The sequence below is a fragment of the Pan troglodytes genome, chromosome 12 (assembly GCF_028858775.2).
Source record: "Pan troglodytes isolate AG18354 chromosome 12, NHGRI_mPanTro3-v2.0_pri, whole genome shotgun sequence".
NCBI lineage: Eukaryota > Metazoa > Chordata > Mammalia > Primates > Hominidae > Pan > Pan troglodytes.
The window spans coordinates 98711758-98726794 of NC_072410.2; the positions used below are offsets into that span (position 1 = coordinate 98711758).

General features: G+C 42.6%; 1 protein-coding gene across 17 annotated transcripts in view; it reads right to left on the reverse strand.

The window, feature by feature from the left end:
- The window catches only part of FAM228B (family with sequence similarity 228 member B), a 91993-nt gene that overhangs the window by 14365 nt on the left and 62591 nt on the right, over positions 1-15037 (reverse strand). For all 17 annotated transcript variants that reach the window (XM_063790081.1, XM_016948132.2, XM_016948130.3 and 14 more), the window contains 2 exons: positions 8366-8453; positions 8115-8271 (listed from right to left, as the gene is read on the reverse strand). In XM_063790081.1, coding sequence (XP_063646151.1) covers positions 8115-8271; positions 8366-8453 — 245 coding nt within the window. The remainder of the gene's footprint in view (positions 1-8114; positions 8272-8365; positions 8454-15037) is intronic.

A 15037-nucleotide genomic window follows, 5' to 3' on the forward strand; every position in this document is an offset into this window, starting at 1 on the left:
CAAAATCAATATTCTAAATATCATCTTACTACATGATCAGAGTTAAACCTATTATTACTGTATGCCCATTAATTGCTCACTATAAAATCAATATTCTAAATATCATCATCTTAATATACCATCAGAGTTAAACCTATTATAAATAGACTCCTGGTTTGGATGGAACCTATTTAATTACTAGAGCTAGGATTATGATGCTCAAAGTAGACAAAGAAAAAAAGTAACAGCCATTGTTTCGAAATTCTGTTTTAAGGTTTATTTCTGTCTTATGTAACATTCACAATGCCATTTGTGGCCACTTTTTAAAAATAACAAATGAAATGATTTTAGTTCTGCTTCCATTTGGGATGTAGAAAGCATCTTAAAATAGAAATAATGATGCTCTAGAAATAATGGTGCTCTCACCCCAAGGGCAAAAAAAGGCCAGATAATCTACAAAAACATAACTTTTATTGAGCCCATCAGATTTCAAGGCAAAGAAGTAAACTGAATTCCAAAGACAAGTCCCTCCCACGAGAGGCAGGACACAAAACCTGCTTCGCCTTTGGTAGAACATGAGAGGAAAGGGTGGCTTCTACTCTTTTTCCTCTCATGCTCTCATCCTCAGATAAAAAAACAAAAACATTGATGATTAGCTGGACTTTATTAAAATTTAAAATGTGTGCTCTGCAAAAGACACTGTTAAGAGAATGAAAAGATAAGCCATAGGCTGAGAGAAATTATTTGCAAAATATATACCTGATAAGGGACTTACATTCAAAATATACGAAGGATTCTTAACACTCAACAATAAGAAAACAAACAACCCATTTTAAAAATGATCAAATGATCTGAACAACAGACACCTCACCAAAGAAGATAGACAGATGGCAAAAAAACATGTGAAAATAGTATATGGCAAAGAAACATATGAAAAGATGCTGGAGGCAGAGCAAGATGGCAGAATAGAAGCTTACACCCTTTATTCCCCGCACTGGAACAACAAATTTGAACATCTATCTGCACACAGAAAAGCACCATCACCAAAACCAAAAATCAGGTGAGCAATCACAGTACCTCGTTTTAACTTCATATCACTAAAAGAAGCATTGAGGAGAGCAGGAGGGACAGTCTTGAATCACTGATGCCACCTCTCTCCTATTCCCCAGTCATAGCCGTGTGGTACAGAGAGAGAGTTTGTACATCTGGGGAGGGTGAGCCCAGTGAGTAGGGGACTTATGTTGAATTCGGTTCTGCCCTGTCACAACAGAGAATAAAGCCATGCTGGGCTCAGCCAGCACCCGCTGAGGAAGCCAACATTTGGACCAGCCTTAGCCAGAGGGAAAGTGCCCATCCCAGTGATTGGAACTTGAGTTTCTCCACAAGCCTCACCATTGTGGGCTGAAGTACCCTGGGCTCCTAGGTAAATTTGAAAGGCAGTCTAGGAACAAGGACTGTAATTCCTAGGCAATTCCTCGTGTTGGGCTGAGCTCAGAGCCAGAAAACTAGGGTGGCACGTGACCTAGGGAGACACCAGCTGGCATGGCTAAGGGAGTGCTTGCACCATCCCTCTCCCAACCCCAGGCAGTGCAGCTTGCAGCAACTCCAAAGGTGACACCTTCCTTCTGTTTAAAGGGAGGAGAGTGAAGAATAAAGAGGACTTTGTCCTGCATCTCGGATACCAGCTCAGCCACAGCAGGATAGAATAGCAGGCAGGGTCCTGCGGTCCCCATTCCAGGCCCTAGCTTTGGGACGACATTTCTAGACACATTCTGGGCCAAAAGGGAATCTGCTGCCTTGAAGGGAAGGACCCAACCCTGGCAGGATTCATCACCTGCTGACTAAGGAGCTCTTGGGCCCTGAAAACCAGCAGCAGCGATACCCAGGGAGTATACTGGGGGCTCTGGATTCTGAGATGTGCTGGCTTCAGCAGTGACCCAGAACATTCCTAGCTGTGGTGGCTATGGTGAAAGATGCCTTCTGTTTGAGAAAAACAGAGGAAAGAGGAAAGGGAACTTTGTTTTGCACCTTAGGTCCCAGCTCAGTCATAGTAGGATAGAGCAACAAGCAGGCTTTTTGGGTCCCTGAGTCTGGGCCTGGGCTCTTGGACCGCATTTCTAGACCTGCCCTCAACCAAATGGGAGTCCATTGCCCTGAAGGGTGAGTCCCAGGCCTGGCAGCATTCACCACAAGCTGAAGGGAAGAGCTCTTGGGCTTTAAGTAAACATCGGTGGTGACCTGGCAGAATCCCCATAGACCAGTGGTGGTGGTGGCCACAGGGAGAGGATTCTCTGCTTGTGTAAAGGGGAGGGAAGAGTGGGAAGGATTTTGTATTGTGGTGTGAATGCCAGCTTAGCTGCAGTAGAAAAGACCATCAGGTAAACTGCTAAGGTTTTTTTTTACTTCAAGCCCTGGCTCCCAGACAGCATCTCTGGACATGCCTGGGACCTGGGGGAACTCACACCCTGAAGGGAAGGGCCTTGCGCAAGACTCGGTGCTATACTGTCTTCAGGTCTGACCCAATGCGGCACCAGTAATGGTGGCCACAGGGGTGCTTGCATCATGACACCCCCAGCTCCAGGTGGCTCAGCACAGAGAGAGAGACTGTTTGTTTGGGAGAAGGTGGGGGTAAATATCAGGAGTCTCTGCTAGTAACCAGATAACTCTTCTGGATCTTATCAAAGTCCACAAAGGCAATACCTCTATGAGTCTGCAAAAACCACAGTATTATTGGGCTTGGGGCCTAAATCCCTTCAAACACCTGGAAAGCCTTCCCAAGAAGGACAAACCCAGAATGTAAAGACTACATTACCTAACTCTTCAATGCTCAGACACTGATGAATATCTATAAGCATCAACACCATCCAGGAAAATATAGGCATACCAAATGAACTGAACAAGGCACTAGGGACCAATCCTGGAGAAACAGAGATATATGACCTTTCAAACAGAGAATTCAAAATAGCTATTCTGAAGAAACTCAAAGAAATTCATGATAACACAGAGAAGGAATTCAGAATTCTATCAGATAAATTTAACAAAGAAATTGAAATAATTACAAAGAATTGTCTGGGCGTGGTGGCTCATGCCTGTAATCCCAGCACTTTGGGAGGCTGAGGCAGGCAGATTACCTGAGGTCAGGAGATTGAGACCAGCCTGGCCAACATGGTGAAACCCTGTCTCTACTAAAAATAGAAAAATTAGCCAGGCATGGTGGCACACATCTGTAATCCCAGCTACTCGGGAGGCTGAGGCAGGAGAATTGCTTGAGTCCGGGAAAGGGAGGTTGCAGTGAGCTGAGATCATGCCACTGCACTCCAGCCTGGCTGACAGAGCGAGACTCTGTCTCAAAATAAATAAATAAAAATAAAAATACAAAAATTAGCCAGGTGTGATGGTGCATGCCTGCAATACCAGCTAAGTCAGGGAACTGAGGCAGGAGAATCGCCTGAACCCAGGAGGCGGAGGTTACAGTGAGCCGAGATTGCACCACTGCACTGCAGCCTGGGGGACAGAGCAAGACTCCGACTCAAAAAAAAAAAATTGTCTTGGGCCACACAGAAACACATAAAATACACTAACATTAATGATAGCTAAAGAGCTAAAAAAAAAAAAAAAAAAAAAATCACCAAAAAATCTCATAACGAGGCCGGGTGCAGTGGCTCATGCCTGTATTCCCAGAACTTTGGGAGGCCAAGGCGGGTGGATCACCTGAGGTCAGGAGTTTGAGACCAGCCTGGCCAACATGGTGAAACCCCATCTCTAATAAAAATACAAAAAATTAGCCGGACGTGGTGGCGGGTGCCTGTAGTCCCAGCTACTCAGGAGGCTGAGGCATGAGAATCACCTTAACCCAAGAGGCAGAGGTTGCAGTGAGCCAAGATCACACCACTGCACTCCACCCTGGGTAACAGAGCAAGACTCTGTCTCAAAAAAAAAAAAAAACAAAAAACAAAACAAGCAGAAATTCTATAGTTGAAAAATGCAACTGACATGCTGAAGAATACATCAGAGTCTTTTAATAGCAGAATTGATCAAACAAAAATGTATTAGTGAGCTTGAAGACAGGCTATTTGAAAATAGACATTCAGAGGAGACAAAAGAAAAAAAGAATAAAAAACAATGAAGCACATCTGTAAGATCAGGAAATAGCCTCAAAAGTGCAAATCTAAGAGTTATTGGCCTTACAGGGGAGATAGATATAGAAGTAGAAAGTTTATTCAAAGGGATAATAACAGAGAACTTCCCAAGTCTAGAGAAAGATATCAACATTCAAGTAGAAGAAAGTAATAGAACATCAAGCAGATTTAACCCAAAGAAGACTACCTCTAGGCATTTAATAATCAAACACCTAAAGATCAAGAATAAAGAAAGGATCCTAAAAGCATCAAGAGGAAAGAAACAAATAACATACAATGGAGCTCCACCACATCTGGCAGCAGACTTTTCAGTGGAAACCTTACAGGCCAGGAGAGAGTGGCATGACATATTTAAAGTGCTGACATGGCCAGACACGGTGGCTCATGCCTGTAATCCGAGGATTTTGGGAGGCTGAAGCAGGTGGATCACTTGAGGTCAGGAGTTCAAGACCAGCCTGGCCAATGTGGAGAAACCCCATCACTATTAAAAATACAAAAATTAGCTGGGTATGGTGGTGCACAGCTGTAATCCCAGCTACTTGGGAGGCTGAGGCACAAGAATCACTGGAACCTGGGAGGCAGAGGTTGCAGTGAGCCGAGATTATGCCACTGCACTCCAGCCTGGGTGACAGTGAGACTCTGTCTCAAAAAAAAAAAAATAAATAAAATAAAGAAATAAAGTGCCGACAGAAAAAAACTTTTACCCTAGAATAGTATTATCCAGAAAAAAAAAATCCTTCAAGCATGAAGGAGAAATAAAGACCTTTCCAGACAAACAAAAGCTGAGGGATTTCATCAACACCAAACCTATCCTATATGAAATGCTAAAGGGAGTTCTTTAATCTGAAAGAAAGGGATGTTAATGAGCAAGAAGAAATCATCTCAAGATACAAAACTCACTGGTGATAGTAAGCACAGAGAAAAGCACAGAATAATATAACACTGCAATGGTGGTGTGCAAACTACTCTTATCTTATTAAATAGAAAGACTAAATGATGAACCAATCAAAAATAATTACAACAACTTTTCAAAAAATAGTATAATAAGACACAGGAACAACAAGAAGTTAAAAAGCAGGGAGACAAAGTTTAAAGTTTTCACTAGTTTTCTTTTTGTGTGTTTGTATATGCAATCAGTCTTAAGTTGTCATCAGTTAAAAATAATGGGTTACAAGATAGCATTTACAAGCCTCATGGTAACCGCAAATCAAAAAACCAACAACAGATTTACAAAAAATAAAAAGAAAGAAAGCAGGCCAGGCGCAGTGGCTCACACTCCCAATACACACAGAAACCAATACTATGGCATTAGATTTTTGAGAGAAGAAAAGCCTTATTACAAATCAACCAACAAGCCGGGCGCAGTGGCTTACACCTGTAATCCCAGCACTTTGGGAGGCTGAAGTGGGTGGATCACCTGAGATCAGGAGTTTGAGACCAGCCTGACCAATATGGTGAAACCCCGTCTCTACTAAAAATACAAAAATCAGCTGGGTATGGTGGCATGTGCCTGTAGTCACAGCTACTCAGGAGGCTGAGACAGGAGAATTGCTTGAACCTGGGAGGTGGGGGCCACTGCACTCTGACCTGGGCGATAAAGCAAGACTCTGTCTCAAAAAAAGAAGAAGAAAAAAAAACTACAATGAGTTATCATCTCTTCCCAGTTAAAATGGCTTATATCCAAAAGTCAGGCAATAACAAATGCTGGCAAAGACGTACAGAAAAGGGAATGCTTGCACACTGTTGGTGGGAATGTAAATGGGTACAACTACTATGGAGAACAGTTTGGAGGAGCCTCAAAAAACTAAAAATAGACCTACCACATGATTCAGCAATCCCACTGTTGTGTACACACTCAAAAGAAAGGAAATCAGTCTATTGAAGAGATATCTGCACTCCCATGTTTGCTGCAGCATTGTCCACATTAGCCAAGATTTGGAAGCAACCTCAATGTCCATCAACAGATGAATGGATAAAGAAAATGCACTTACACACAATGGAGTAATATTCAGCCATAAAAAAGAATGAGATCCTGTTATTAGCAACAATATGGATGGAACTGGAGGTTATTGTGCTAAGTGAAATAAACCATGCACAGAAAGACAAACATCATATGTTATCACTTATTTGTGGGATCTAAAAATCAAAACAATTGAACTCATGGAGATGCAGAGTGGAAGGATGGTTACCAGAGGCTGGGAAGTGTATTGGGAGGGTAAAGGGTAAGTAGGGATGGGGTTAATGGGGACAAAAAAATAGAAGGAATGAATAAGACCTCGTATATGATAGCACAACAAGGGGACTATAGTCAATAACACTTTAACATACATTTAAAAATAACTAAAAGGGTATAATTAGATTCTTTGTAACATGAAGAATAAATCATTGAGGGGATGGATACCTCATTTTACATTATGTGACTATTATGAATTGCATGCCTGTATCAAAACATCTCATGTACTTCATAAATATATACACCTACTATGTACCTACAAAAATTAAATTTACAAATTAAAAAAAAAGGTATCAAGACTCCTATTCCTACACTAAGCAGAAATCTTGCTGTCGTTGGAAGACAGACAGGAAACTGCCATCCAAGAACAACCACAGATACAAGGTCAAGTTTGGCTGCCACAAGGATAAGGAAAAGGAACCTCAGGAAAGTCCTGCTCCTGAGGCCTAAGCACATAGGGCTTGTCTAAAACTGAAGCTCCATGAGAAAAACATGGGATATTCCTCTGCCTCCACTAGAAACCTTGCAGTAAGCAACATGCAACAGTGGTATACTCCCATGGGAGAGGGAAGAGCATGGAGAGAATACCCCTCCACTTCTATGATGCTAGCTTGCATGGATAGCTGAAAACTGAGGAAGGAGCAGAAACACTTGAGAAAATCCCTCTGGCACCCCACCCCCACTCTAAGCACAAGGAAAAGCAGCCTAACCACTGGAGGTATTCAAGCCTGTGATGCACTAAAGGTAACAATAGCAATAACATTACCCAAACCCAACTCAATTCCAACTAGATAAGGCTAATCCTCCACACTAATGCTTGACAGAAGAAGAGACATATCCATTTCTAGACATAAATACTCCATGTACACCATTCTTCTACATCAAATATCTGGCATTCAATAAAAAATTACAAGACATGCAAAAAAAAAAAAAAAAAAAGCAAGGCAAAACAAGCCATTGTCAAGAGATAAAGCAATCAAGAGAACTAGATTCATAAATGACCCTAACATTAGAACTACCAGATAGGGAGTTTTAAATTCTTAGTATGGTAAAGAATCTAGTGGAAAAGGCGGACAACATGCATGAACAGATGAAGAATTTCAGAATAAATAAAAACTATCTAAAAATTCAAATGGTAATGCTAGAAATTTGAAAATCATGATATCAAAGATGAAGAGTTCCTTTGATGGGCACAGGACACAGCTAAGGAAGGGCAGTGAACTTAAAAACAAGTCAGAAATCATCCAACTGAAAAACAAATAAGGAAAAAAAGAGTGGAAAATCAGAACAGAGTAAGAGCTATGGCACTGTGAGACATCATCAAGTGATCTAATATACATATAATTGGAGTCTCAGGAGGAAGAAAAAAGTAGAATAGGAAATAAGAAATATTTGAAGTGATAATGGCCTAGGATTTCCCCAAAATAATAAAAGACATAAAACCACACATACGAGAACCTCAGAGAACATTAAGATAGACAGAAAAAAAACAAATATAAACAGATCGTAATCTAGCTAATGAAAACCAAAGAGAAACAGAAAATCTTGAAAGTACCCAAGAAAAAAGAAACATCACATACAGAGAAACAAAGATAAGAATTATGGATTTTTCATTGAAAAATGAAATTTTCAGAGTGAGACTCTGTCTCAAAAAAAAGAAAAATGATAATTTTAAAAAACCATAACTATGAAAAATGTTATATCAGTCTGGAGAATTTTCAAAGTCCAAAAGGTTCTATAATTTCTAGTATATTAACCATTACCTTCTCCTTCTACAAAATTCACTTTCTATGTATCTTGTAGGCAGTTTCAGCCACTCGTTTGGAGTCATAAAGTGCCTTGAATTAGAAATTTGTGGGAATCTGGAATGCAGCTGAACCTTCTCAACTTCTTTGAATTCCTTCATTGAATATATTTTGCCTGAAGGAAGAATAAAAATCTAAATTAACATCCTGAAATGCATCTGCCATTGCTCTTGGGCTATGAAATCACATAACAATTAGGAACTAAGTACCAGTCTCACACTGAAGAAGAGTTCTTTTTTCATTATCCTTGTCATATTGTGCTTTTTTCAAAGGGTCATGAAATGGTGGGATGGTAACCTACAAGAGAGGCACTTGTTTAAGCACTGAGTTGCAAGTCTGAGTAGTAAACATTTTCAGTCTATTCTAAGCATCCACATATGGATGGCTCTTATGCCGGGAGGGTAAATAATATGGTATTTACAAATAGCAGGCTTACCATTATATTTATTTAATATATTACAAAGAGATGGGGGTATATCAATACCTCTCTTAAAGGCCCTCCAGTCAAAGAGACAAAGTTAGCTCTTGTTTCAAAGTGTGGGTTCAATCTTCAAAAATTATTTTGTTGTTACCATATGTTCCCAAATTTTAAAAATTCCTTTCCCATGCACAAAAGAAAAAATATATCCATATATTCATCTTAATCCCTAACATTGATAATCAACAACATAACTAACATTACTCAAAACTTAACCAAGTTATTCAAAATATAGATCATTTGTGAGCCAAGGTATGGAAGCACTGAATCTATGTTAATGGCCAATATTATCAATATCAAAATGACAGTTCTACATATGAAAACAGGATTCATGAACAGCAACATTCACCATTTAGGCCTAGTCAGTGAAATTCTACCACAAGCTTAAAAGGTCACTCATGTATCTTTCTCATGCTCATCAGGCTAGTTTTTCAGGGGTAGTTACAATACACATCATGACTATTAGAGTTAAACAGTGATCAGACTGCCCAGTATAATTTTGCTTTTACAGAAGTTATGAAGAGTGCTACTCATAAAATATTAAGAAAATATTAACTCGCTATAAAAAGGAACAAAAAGGCAGGGTGCAGTGGCTCACGCCTGTAATCCCAGCACTTTGGGAGGCCGAGGCAAGCGGATCACAAGGTCAGGAGATTGAGACCATCCTGGCTAACATGGTGAAACCCCGTCTTTACTAAAAATACAAAAAATTTAGCCAGGCGTGGTGGCGGGTGCCTATAGTCCCAGCTACTTGGGAGGCCAAGGCAGGAGAATGGCATGAACCCGGGAGGTGGAGCTTCCAGTGAGCCGAGATTGCGCCACTGCACTCCACCTGGGCGACAGAGCAAGACTCCGTCTCAAAAAAAAAAAAAAAAAAAAAAAAAAGGAAAAAAAAGGTACTATCATTTTCAGGTATTTGTATGTGACCTATTCATATATGAAGAGCAGATCAAATTTTAAATGACATTGGACTCTGCTGCTGGAGAGTTATTGTGTTCCTTTGGAGGTGTCAGAGCCTTGCTTTTTCACGTTTCTTGTGTTCTTACATTGACATCTGTGCATCTGGGGTAATGGAGGCTTCTTCCTGTTTTTTGGATTGCTTCCGTAGGGGAGGACTTTTTCCTGGAGATGTGTCTATGGTGTTGGATGGGTAGGACACTTTGGCTTTGATCCTGGGTGCGTGCAGCAGTATAGTCTCCATATTTCTTCAGCTGCAAACAGCGTCAGTGGTGTCTGTGTTTTCCTCGGTGGCTTAGGGTACAGTTGTTGGAGGCTGTGGTGAGGCTTTGCGGGGGATGGGGACACTGGGCAGGCCAGTCCCCAGCCTCAGCGGAAGCAGTGGCAGGCCAAGGGTGCCTGTCCTTGGTCCTCAGAGCAGTATACAGTGGCACCGGTGTTACGGGTTCAGGTGGGCCAGTTCTTGGGTCTCCAGGTTGCTTGGGTGCATGCAGTGGCTGTGGTCGGCCAGGTGGATGGGCAGGTTCTTGAACCCCTGGGCAGTGGTCATGTTGTGGGCAATGGCAGTAGCAGTGACGAGACAACCCTTTGTCTCCAGAGTGGTCCACACGGGTGTTGGCAGTGGCTACAACAGGCTGGGTGGGCCAGTCTCCAGACCCCCAGTTGGTGTGTGCAGGAGGTTGCCAGCTGTGGTGGTAGAAGCAGGCTTGTGGGCTCTCGCCAATGGTGGTGGATGGGGCAGGGCAATCCCCTAGCCCCCTGCAGAGTACTCGGGTGGGGGTGCTGGTGGCTGTGCTGTGGACCTGCTGCTGTGGAGGGTGGGGTTGCTTTCAGTGGCAGCAGGCATAGGCAGGCAGTTAGGGAGTGTATGTTTCAGCCTAGGTGATGCTGCAGGTGGGGCCTGTCCTCTGGGTGCAAGAAAGTGAGCCATGGCCCCTGTGCTGAGGTCAGCAAGGTTGCTGCCAGCTGCTCACACCTCGGCCCTCTCCATCTCCGGGCAGCCCCTATGTTAGCCTCAGGGCTGAGCAGGCTGCCTCACCTCCCTCTCCTTCCTCACCTTAGATGTTTCCTTGTCACTTCTCTGTGGAATTCCAGTGTTCCTCTTAGATGACGTGTTCCAAGTACAATTTTCTACTCGCTATTTTGGTTCTTCTGTGGAGGAGGTGAATGTCAGATGCCTCAAGCCAGTCATCTTGAAGCTCTCCGACAGGGTCTCGCTCTGTCGTCCAGGCTGGAGTGCAGTGGCTCACTGCAGCTTCAACCTCCTAGGCTCAGGCCATCCTCCCACCTACACCTCCCGAGTGGCTGGGACCACAGGTGTGCGCCATGTCCAGCTAGTTTTTAATTTTTTTTGTAGAGACAGGTCTCCCTATGTTGCCCAGGCTGGTCTCGAACGCTGAGTTCAAGTCATCCTCCCACCTCAGCCTCTAAAGTGGTGGGATTACAGGCATGAGCCACCATGCCCAGACCAAATTTTAAATTTTAAATTGAAGATAGAAACAAACAACAATCTAAAGTTTTATCGACAATTATAAGTCCGGAGACACCTATCTCTACTGACAAGCACTTGTACATCATAAATGGAGGTATTGTAACCCAGTGGTTCTGAAATTCATTTTTTTTTTTTTTTTTTTTGGAGACTGCTGCCTAGAGTGCAGTGGCACAGTCTCAGCTTACTGCAACCTCCGCCTCCTGGGTTCAAGCAATTCTCCTGCCTCAGCCTCCCGAGTAGCTGGGATTACAGGCGTAAGCCACCACACCCAGCTGAAACTATTTTATTTCAAAACATTGTTGTTATATCCAAATAACTTTTGTGTATATGGCTTAGATCTATTGATATTTACTATATTAGAAATTAAAACAGAAAATTTTAAATTGCTTATTAATTTTAAAATAATAATAATATGCCTGTTATGTTTAACATATCTTTCTATGAAAAATAACTCTATTTCCTGAAACAAAAAAATGAGAAGAGTAACACTGTTTTACATTTTTATAAACTTCTTTATGTCTTGCTTAATAGAAGACAGGTGGATTCTCATATCCGCTTCTGCAAGCAATCTGTTGAGATTTGTTGTTTTAGTTGTCATATATGAAGAAAATCCATATAGAGATATGTAATTGAAAAAGGTAGGAGTGGCCAGGCATGATGGTTCATGCCTGTAATCCCAGCACTTTGGGAGGCCAAGGCGGGCGGATCACGAGGTCAGGAGATCAAAACCATCCTGGCTAACACGGTGAAACCCCATCTCTACTGAAAACAACAACAACAACAAAATTAGCCGGGCGTGGTGGCGAGCGCCTGTAGTCCCAGCTACTTGGGAGGCTGAGGCAGAATGGTGTGAACCCGGGAGGCGGAGGTTGCAGTGAGCCGAGATTGGGCCACTGCACTCCAGCCTGGGTGACAGAGCGAGACTCTGTCTCAAAAACAAAAACAAACCAAAAAGAAAAGAAAAGAAAAGAAAAAGGTAGGAGTATTTTAACAGCCTTTTTAGATCATCATGGATATTTGTTTTTGATACTATACCCAAACTCAGTAAGAGGTAGTTTCTTAAAGGTTAGTTATGATGTGGAATCTGAAACCATATCCATGAATTTTTCATACTCTTCTACTAAGTCCATTAGTCTATCTTGCACTTCGAATGAATCTTTTTCCCATGCGTAATTTTGTAACATTTGGGGGAAAATTGGATCAAGGAGTTATGCAAGATCTTCCAAATGTTTGTACATTTCATTACTGAATATCAAAGAATCACATTCATTAATATCAGTACCAATATCATCAGAAAGGTCTTTTGAGTATTGGGATACTGTCACACTTCTGATGGTGAATATGAGTTTTCCAAAATTCCAAATGTTTTGCTTGAAAGCTCACCTTTTATCATTGGCAACAAATATTGTCAGTAGTTTTTCTCAAAGTGACAAGCTGACTTCATTCATTTTCCAGAAAATATCTGCCAAATACCCAAGACTTACTAACCATAGTTTGTAAGTCATTCTTTCAAGTAAAAATGGTGTTTCATGGAAGAAAAAAAAGCAGCCAGTTCAGCTCACAATTCAAGCAATCATCCATATTTCAGTATGCAGCAGAAGTGCTGTTCGCATACTCCCATTTCATCACAAAGAACATCTAAAAGATGTGTATTGAAGGAGCAAGACTTAGTAAAGTTAATAATTTTTAAGTAGAGCTGCACAAAGCACATGCAAAGAAATGCTGAAGATCCATCTGAAGGGAAGGAATCAAGCCTCTATGTTCCTAAAGTCAGATCTGTCCCACTCCCAGGAAAGGAAGACAGACAGGGTCATTTGGGTTGGTCTGAAGCCAGGTGCTCTGGGCCATCTCAAGCCCTACTGTTGAAAGAACAGGCAAGATGAACCTTTTCTGTACTGGGGAAATTGAAAGGGGGAAAGGAGATAATGTTGGATATCTCCACTTGATAACCCAGAATTGAGAATAAGGACAAGCTTACAGACTCCGTAGCAGCTCAGGAGCAGGGTCTGGGAGGTGCCAGGTCCATAAAGAGTACAGAGCAGGGCGCAAGGAACCCAGCCTGCAGAGCCTACCCGAGACGCTCTCAGGTGGAGTCTCTGCCAGACATGGGCAAGGACCTGGATCTGAAGACATGGATTACCAATGCTGGGTCTACAAATGGGGCCAGCACCTGAGCCACAGCATGTGACCGTAAGGAATAACAACCATAGTACAACCTGGGCCTGGGACCAGTGATGTGCCCCACCATGAATTGGGAGGCTGCGGGACCACTTTGTAGGATGACACAAGCCCACAGCATGACTGTACAACTCAAGGCTGGATACCTCCAAAAACAATTAATATTGGACTTCTCACTGATTTGGACACGTGAGGGCCAATACCAGTTCTAATAAAACCTCTCTAAAAAGGGTAAAAATTATCCCCTAAATACCATTTTAAAAAATGGTATCTAGGTCGGGCGTGGTGGCTCACATCTGTAATCCCAGCACTTTGGGAGGCCAAGGCAGGCGGATCACGAGGTCAGGAGTTCAAGACCAGCCTGATCAACATGGTGAAACCCCGTCTCTACTAGAAATACAAAAATTAGGCCGGGCGCGGTGGCTCAAGCCTGTATTCCCAGTACTTTGGGAGGTCGAGGCGGGTGGATCACGAGGTCAAGAGATTGAGACCATTCTGGCTAACACGGTGAAACCCCGTCTCTACTAAATATACAAAAAAATTAGCCAGGCGTGGTGGCGGGTGCCTGTAGTCCCAGCTACTCAGGAGGATGAAGCAGGAGAATGGCGTGAACCTGGGAGGCGGAGGTTGCAGTGAGCCGAGATCACGCCACTGCACTCCAACCTGGGTGACAGAGCAAGACTCCGTCTCAAAACAAAATAAAACAAAAATTAGCCGGGCCTGGTGGTGTGCACCTGTAATCCCAGTTACTCGGGAGGCTGAGGCAGGAGAATCGCTTGAACCCAGGAGGGGGAGGTTGCAGGAGCCAAGATCATGCCATTGCACTCCAGCCTGGGCAACAGAGTGAGACTCTGTCAAAAAAAAAAAAAAGGTATCTATTTTATATGTGCAAGAAACCTTATTAACAAATAATTTGTGTCACTAAATTCACTTGAATGCAATGCAATTATATTTTTTCAGCCATAAAATTTTTCTTTTTTTTTTTTAGACAGAGTCTCACTCACTCTGTTGCCCAGGCTGGAGTGCAGTGGCACTCAATCTTGGCTTACTGCAGCCTCCACCTCCCGGGTTCACGTGATTCTCCTGCCTCAGCCTCCTGAGTAGCTAGGACTATAGGTGCATGCCACCACACCCGGCTAATTTTTGTATTTTTAGTAGAGACAGGATTTCACCATGTTGGCCAGGCTGGTCTTGAACTCCTGACCTCAGGTGATCCACCCGCCTTGGCCTCCCAAAGTGCTAGGATTACAGGCATGAGCCACTGCGCCCGGCTGCCATAAAATTTTTCTAGAGATCTATTGTACAATATGATGGCTATAGTTAATAACAAGGTATTGTATTCTTGAAAATTGCAGAGAGAGAAGATTTTAGGTTTCTCACTTAGAAAAAAACTGGTGTTTGTGATGCAATGTATGTTAATTGGTTTAGTCATTCCACAATGCGTACATATTTCAAAACAACATTTTATACAAGATAAGGCCAGGCACAGTGGCTCAAGCCTGTAATCCCAGCACTTTGGGAGGCCAAGGAGGACAAATCGCTTGAGGTCAGGAGTTTGAGACCAGCCTGGCCAACATGGTGAAACCTCACCTCTACTAAAAATACAAAAATTAGCCGAGCATGATGGCACACGCCTGTAATCACAGCTACTCAGGAGGCTGAGGTGGGAGAATCTCTTGAACCCGGGAGGCAGAGGTTGCAATGAGCAGAGATCGCGCCACTGCACTCCAGCCTGGGTGACAGAGTGAGACTCCGTCTGAAAAAAACGAAACAAAA